At 40.7% G+C, this 7,431-nt stretch overlaps 1 protein-coding gene across 1 annotated transcript in view; it reads left to right on the forward strand.

Moving 5' to 3' along the window:
* The window catches only part of LOC116505646 (stimulated by retinoic acid gene 6 protein-like), a 28,474-nt gene extending 21,291 nt beyond the window's left edge, over positions 1-7,183 (forward strand). Inside the window, exons 13-18 of the mRNA XM_032212994.1 lie at positions 998-1,046; positions 1,132-1,249; positions 2,561-2,680; positions 3,447-3,610; positions 5,725-5,871; positions 6,655-7,183. Coding sequence (XP_032068885.1) covers positions 998-1,046; positions 1,132-1,249; positions 2,561-2,680; positions 3,447-3,610; positions 5,725-5,871; positions 6,655-6,749 — 693 coding nt within the window. The 3' untranslated portion in view covers positions 6,750-7,183. The remainder of the gene's footprint in view (positions 1-997; positions 1,047-1,131; positions 1,250-2,560; positions 2,681-3,446; positions 3,611-5,724; positions 5,872-6,654) is intronic.
* Positions 7,184-7,431: the final 248 nt, after the last annotated feature.

Here is a 7,431-nt window from a genome sequence, read left to right on the forward strand (position 1 = left end):
ATTCCACTGTTGACCTTCAAAGGATCAAGAGATTGGAAATAAATGTTTAATATCCACCCATTGTAAAGTATGAAGAATTTGTTATGTTTCACTTATAATTGTGTATTTAAAAGTCACGGTCATTGACATTCACAGTTTGCAATTTTATCCTGGGTAGGAAAGTGTCCAAGAAGTGAATAATCCCATTGCTTGATAGCAACAGTCTCCAATCACTTGATGGAAATCTGCCTGAAAAATTATGCATATTGTGTATGCACAAGACTGCTTCCCCCAGATTTTTTCTACTATAGGTAAATGTGTAGAAAGAAATTCAACAGCTTTGTAATCCATCCTTATGTATTTCAGAAGATACAGCTCATGCCTTCTGTATTTTGAAAGCTTTTCTGTTGCTAAATTCCTTTTCCTATGCTGTATAAATACTTGGTATTCTTGAGTTTAGTGGCATAGTCATGTTTACACTAGAGCTACCTAGATCTGCAGAAATCTGACAGCCTCTATATGGAAGCAAAAACTTTTTTTCTGTATCTCTGCGGACATTTAGTAGTTAGTGATTTAAATTTTGCAGCCCTAAACACACTCCCTTCTGAATTAATTTTACTTATTTGCTACTCTGGGACTTTTCTTTTACTCCTTATCAATTCTTGATAAGTACATGGAATTCCAAGTTTGGGAGTAATCAGAATTAATGTATCAATTTAAACTGGTAATTATTTTTTGTCAATAAGGTGCTGCATGAGAGACATACTTGATCATACGTTGAGGCTGTTCCTTATGTTTGTGCATGTTTATGATAGGAAAGGAGAAAGATAATTTCTGTAAATTTTCAGAAAGGGGCAGTAGCTTTGTCTGTTTTTTTATATATTATATTTGGTATTTAAAAGACACTTTGAATAAGAACCATGCATTTTTATTTCAGTTAAAATCAACGGAATTTTAACTGGCTAATAAATTAATTAATATAAATAAATATCTGTCCTTTTTGTTTTTGCATTAACAGGGAGCAATTGCAAGATATTCTGGTTGGCAAATTGCCTATCTAGTTTGGGGTATGTATGCTTTATCGTTTCCTCTAGCAGTGTAGAGTGCCCTCATGTGGCCTTTTCAATTGGTTGCTTGTGCTTTCTATTCTAGGTTACTTGGTCATCCACATAATACAGTGCCTCATCGGAGTGATGCTCATTTATGGTTTGGTGATGCCCATAAAGCACGGTCAAGGGATAGAAATGGCTAAAAGTTTGGGAACGGGCATGTAAGTGCTTTTGATTTGACTAGGATGGCCAGAAAACATGTCTGTTATTGTCTGGTGGAGCACATGGAGAGGCCAGTTCTGCAGTGAGAGGTCTCTGGAGCATGAATATGTAGGGTTTTGTAGATTTGGGTTATGTAGATATTCTAAATACAAAGGTTCAAAACTAAATAAAAAGGGTCAAAACTTGGGATCCCCAGTTTACATAGGAATATTTTTTTCAGTTAGCTCAAATCTCCTGCCAATTCTTAAAATATATTTCTTATACAGGTAGTCCTCGACTTACAACGGTTCGTTTGTACAACAGACTATTTGAAGTTACAATGGCATTGAAAAGTGACTTATGACTGTTTTTCACTCTTACAACTGCTGCAGCATCCCCTTGGTCATGTGATTAAAATTCAGATGCTTGAGAACTGACTCATATTTATGACGGTTGCAGTGTCCCAGAGTCACCTGATTCCCTTTTGCATCCTTCTGACAAGCAAAATCAATGGGGAAGGCAGATTCTCTTAACAACCGTGTTACTAGCTTAACAACCACAATGATTCACTTAACCACAGTGGCAAGAAAAATTGTAAAATGTGGCAAAACTCAACAAATTCCTCACTTAGCAACATAAATTCTGGGCTAAATTCGTAAGGTGGCAACACTGAAGCCTCAGAGATGATATATCCAATATAACCAATAAAACTGTTCTTTGAGGAATCTACCTACCTTGGAGTTCTGTTTGCTATGGGTGTTTCACCCTAACCCTAACCCTGAACACGAAGACTGCCTGTATTCATGAAATTAATATTAGAGGACAACTCCACCTGGCTGCACCCTTGTTTAAGACTAACCTGTGAGGTCCTCAATTTTAACGTTTTAAGATATTTATCTGGAAGAGGCCTAGGCTTAGCTGAAGATGTGCCATTGGTCTGAGCAATTGGAATTAAAAAAAGAAAATATGTGTGTGTTTGTGTATGTGTCTATTTATTAGATTTTATTCTGCCTTTACTTTGGTCAGCTCAGCTTTAGCCATCTCTCTCTCTCTCTCTCCCTCTCTCCCTCTCCTCTCCCCCTCTCTTTCTCCCCCTCTCTCTTTCCTTCCCTCTCTCCCTCTCTCTCCCTCTCCCCCTCTCTCCCTCTCTTTCTCCCCCTCTCTCTTTCCCTCCCTCTATCCCTCTCCCTCTCTCTCCCTCTCCCCCCTCCCCCCACTTTCTCTCATGTAAGATATATAAAATAAAGAGCTATAGCTACATAAAAGTATCTTCTTTCATTGGGGGTGTAGATTTCCACAGCTACGGCTTATTTGTGCCTTCTCCCCTTCAGCTTGACGGTTGCCATTGTCATAGGGTTCATCGTGCTGCAGATTATGACCGCCAGCCGATTTTTTCTCCAGCCAAAGATTTTTCAAGATGACAAGGAAAAGCCTTTGGCTCTTGATAACAGGCAAGTTCTCCTTAATTGGGTCTCGATTCTTTATTTTTATGAACTATTCTTACTTCATTTCTGAAACTGAAGTAAACTTCATGAGGTAAATGAGTATGTTATCATTGTCAGGGTTCCAAATAGCATCCTCAATCCAATAAGAGCCAGAGGCTAGAGATTCCTCAGAGTTCCAATTTATTAGAAGAGCCATGTTGACACATCTGGGAAAACCTGACTCTGAAAGCTTCCAGGTTTTCCCCATCCAGTTGAAAGCTTAAGGTGCTGCCCCAACACCCACAAGTCCATCACATGGTCCAATCAGTCACTGTTCCAAAGGAAGACTCCTCCCATCCCCGTCAGTCCAGTTGCAGGGGCAGGCCTAACAATCCCATCAAGCGATCATTTAAAACAGAGGTGTCAAACTCGTGTCATCACAGTGTCATCACATGACGTATCACGATCCCCCTCCTTTGCTAAACTGGGTGTGGGTGTGGCCAGCATGTGATGCATCTGGCCCGTGGACCGCGAGTTTGACAGCCCTGATTTAAAACAAAATATTTTAGATATAAACTTCCTTCACGTTTTTCTTGGAGCTACTCCAAATTACATAGGAGCACATTCAAGAGAATATCTTGATCCTCTGAAATGCTTCCTAATTAAGTTAATAATTAACTTACAATTAAGCAAATAATCATCAGAAGAGGCAGGGACCACTTATTCGATTTCCACCGTTAGATCCTCAGAATCAATGCGAATCTCTCCAATGGTCATTTATTTGTGCTTTCAGAAAAGTGTTCCATAATTTCAATTACTTCCTGTTCTTCTCTAACGTGATGCTGGGCCTGAGCGCCTGTCTCGTCCGACTGATATGCAGTGTTGTTTTGGGAGCCTGGCTGATTGCTCGGATTGATAGGACCATCATGCCTAAAGGCTATGAAGCAGCTGACATGGGTAAGGTCCAGTGTTTCTATGGGACATTCCTTTGAATATCCCTGAATGGAAAAACAAGCAAACCAGGAAATTAGTTTAGGTCAGAAGTCTCCAGCCTTGACAACTTTAAGTCTGACAGACTTCAACTCCCAGAATTCCCCAGCCAGCTGGCTGGGAAATTCTGGGAGTTGAAGTCCTCCAGGCTTAAAGTTGCCAAGGTTGGAGACCCCTGGTTTAGGTTGTGCCCTTTCATCAGTTTAACACATATCTTCCCTGAATAAAGTATTACTTCATTAATGGAGTATGGTTAATTTAACTTCAGATAGTCCTCAAGTTATAACATTTCATTTTGCGACCATTTGAAATTACAACGGAGCTGAAAGAAGTGACTTACAACCAGTCCTCGCACTTAACAACCATCCTCATCGTCGCTTGATCAAAATTTGGGTGCTTGGCAACCAACATGTATTTATGATTAATGGTTATGTGATCACCATTTATGATCTTCCCAGCTGATTTCTGACAAGCAAAATCAATGGGGGAAGCCGGATTCCTTTAACGATTCAATGATCTCCTTAAAAACTGTGATGATTTGTTTAACAACCATGGCAAAATAGTCATTAAATTGTGTGTGGCTCACTTAACAACCATCTTGCTGGAAATTCTGGTTGCAATTGTGGTTGAAAGGCGAGGATTACCTGTTGGGTTGGAAGCTGAGAATCATCTATAAAATTCAACTCCCAAGCAGTTCTTATTAATTAGGAAAAAGTGTTGAGACCAGACCATATTCTGGGTCTCCATACTTCCCTGCCATTTTTTCCTTGACACAGATTTATGTATGGAGGAAGAGATGACCACTGCATAATGCCATTTGATGGGTGAATTCACTAAAGCTTGAATAGACCAGGAGGTGCTATGCTGAGAGTTCACAGATGAAAGGGCATCCCACACTTTGGCACCAATGTCAGATTATACTGCAGGCCAGCCCAGCCACAATACTATATTTGAACTCATACCTCCTTATCAGGGGTTGGTTCCTCTACCAGTTTATATTGGTTCGCTGTGCCCGTGTGCTGGCCATGCATTGCTTGTGCATGCGCAGTTGACTAAAAATTGTTCTGTGCAGAAACATGCCAGCAACAGCAGAAGAGACTGGGGAATCATTTCAGGGGTGTGGCCAGCCTGGGTCACTGCTGGTTCTGTGACCCAGGCCAAATCACCACTACTGGTTCGGCTGAATTGGGCCAAACCGGGAGCAACCCACCTCTGTTCCTTATCCACATCAGATCTCTAAACCAAAGGTGGAGCACATAATCTGATCCAAAGGCAGGATTTCTTTGCAAAATCTTCCATGGTATCATAACCCCTTAATCAACCATCCACAGTTGTTCCCACAGATATGATTGGCTCCTGTAAAGAGCCTACAGCATCTTGAAGCCATCTTCAGTTGAGAGAGGAGGATGGATAATCTTTTATAGTGAGTAGCCATAAGTCCTTTGGAGTGGGTGGCCATAATAAATTTAAATAAACAAGCAAACAAAGTCAGAGCAGAACCATCTCTGTATCTTTCTGCACCTGCATTAATGCTTGCAAGGAATTCTTCCAACAACTTTTCTTCTAGTTAGTTACTGCTGTCACTTGAAAGTCCTTCTTATTGGATATGCCTTCAGGTCCTGATTCTATGAGACTTTCATTCACCCAGTCTGATGTTCCCTTTTGGGAAGAGGGTAGAACTTGAGTGAAGCATCAGGAAAACTATGCTGACATCTATAGCCTTTCCCTGAGGAAATAGTTAAGTAGCTCTTGAGGGAGATGGATTAATCTCATGGAAAGCACATAAGCTACCCAACCTCATTGTCTGGAATTTATATCTTCACCACTAAAGAGTGTGTTAGATTTCCTATAGTTAATTACAATTTTCTAGAACAGGGCTATCAAACTCCCAGCCCACCAATTGGATCCATCATGCGATGGCCATGCCCACCTCTGGTTTAATGAAGGGGGAAAATATCCTGATACGTCTTATGATGCCATTGTGATGACATGAGTTCGACACCCCTGTTCTAGAAGCTCAATCAGATCCCATTTGTAGATGACTTTTCTTCCCAAGTAAAGGGATTGCTATTTCTTTGCAGGATACAAGACATGGATCGGGATGCTTTTTATGGACCACTATCACACCAATCCTATTCTTCTCTGCTTTGGCCACCACCTTGCAGCCCAATGTATAGAGAATCAGCAGCAAAGAAACTCATATTCTTGCCATGTTGATCAATCAACAGGTAAAGCCTGCGGTGGTTTGATCCGTGTTTAAGTTGCAGTAGATGAAGGAGATAGGAGAATATTGGGTTTTGAAAATAAAGTTTAACAAACAGATTGTAGAAAACAACAGAAAGCATTGCATTTATTATATATCCCAAAGTTTAGGAAACCCATGCCACATTCAAACAACATAATAGACAGGGAAGGGGGAGTGATAGTACTGGCAATCAGGGGTGGGTTCGGGCTGCTGCTACTTCCGGTTCTCTCAGTGACATGCAGGGCGCATGCGCAGTACTAAAAATGCTTCTGTATATGTGCAGAAGCAAAAAACAAGATGGAGGCGCTTATGGCACTGGGAGAACCAGTTTAGGAGCATGACAAGCAAAGTTACTACCTATTCGACTGAACCAGTCCAAACCAGTAGGAATCCACCTCTGCTGGCAATGCTTGTCTCATTTCACAATTGAAGCCAGCAGGAAGGTGCCTTAAATGACTGCATACTCCCTCTGTGGCCTAAGCCATGAAGATAGAGGGTTTGGGGCAACAGAGTGGCATTTTCGGACTGATGATCTCCAGAGCTAATGGACACCAGCTTCCATTCTCTTCAGCCATCAAGATCAGTGCTTGTAGTAACTATAGGACTATGAGACTTGAGGGCCTTGTGCATCTGATAGGGGTCAGGCTAGAAAAATCTGGGCAGTCTTCCTAGTTAGGTGGGTGAAGTCAGACTCCAGTGGGCCTTTGGGCATTGCTAAAGAATTGCTAGGATACTGGAAATTAAACACTCATCCTTTCTCCTTTAGATTTTATGGTGTCCAAGAAGGCCAGGACAAGATGGTTGCTGCTTTATACCCTTCTAAAGAACCCCTCCCTCTGTGCACACAGGAAGCCGAAATGAGGATCCATGAAGGGCCCCTGCTTTGTTTTATCTGAATAGGGCTGAATAGTTTCAGATGTGTAGTAGAATTAACAGAACAAAAGACAGAACATTTCATCTCCTTTGCATATGACTACCTAGTAGTCAGCCTATGGTGATGAAGAAAACTTGAAGGATGTTCGCTATGGATATTTCTATGTATTGAAACCCATTTCCAGTTGATTTGGATTCAGACAAATATGATTATTTCTGTGGCAGGCCACTTTCCTTTGAAATATCCAGGCTCCATTCATTTCAATTATTAAATGCGAAGACAGAGGCCATGAGCATTAAGAAGAGTAGGGTGCAAAGAAATAAGTTGTTTTATTATTGCTTTAAGATTTTCTGGAATGTGGATTACAAATGCTTCAGTAATTAAGAAAGGAAGCCTATAAATAAACGTATTAGCAATGGAATCCCCAGGTGTTTATATAATAATTGCTTGAAATAAGGATGCTATTTAATCATAATCTGGGTGAATTTATCAAGATATTGTCTCATGAAAGCCTGCACTCAAGAATTAATTTGTTTACATTGTTCCGTTGCAAATCCTCAGTAGATCATGTCGCCTTTGATGGTTTCCCCAAAACAATATTTGTATTTATATGATGGAGGTTGATACTGTCCAAGCAATTTTTTGCCACAAAGAGAGATCATATCATTT

Source organism: Thamnophis elegans, chromosome 3 (assembly GCF_009769535.1).
Source record: "Thamnophis elegans isolate rThaEle1 chromosome 3, rThaEle1.pri, whole genome shotgun sequence".
Taxonomy (NCBI): domain Eukaryota; kingdom Metazoa; phylum Chordata; class Lepidosauria; order Squamata; family Colubridae; genus Thamnophis; species Thamnophis elegans.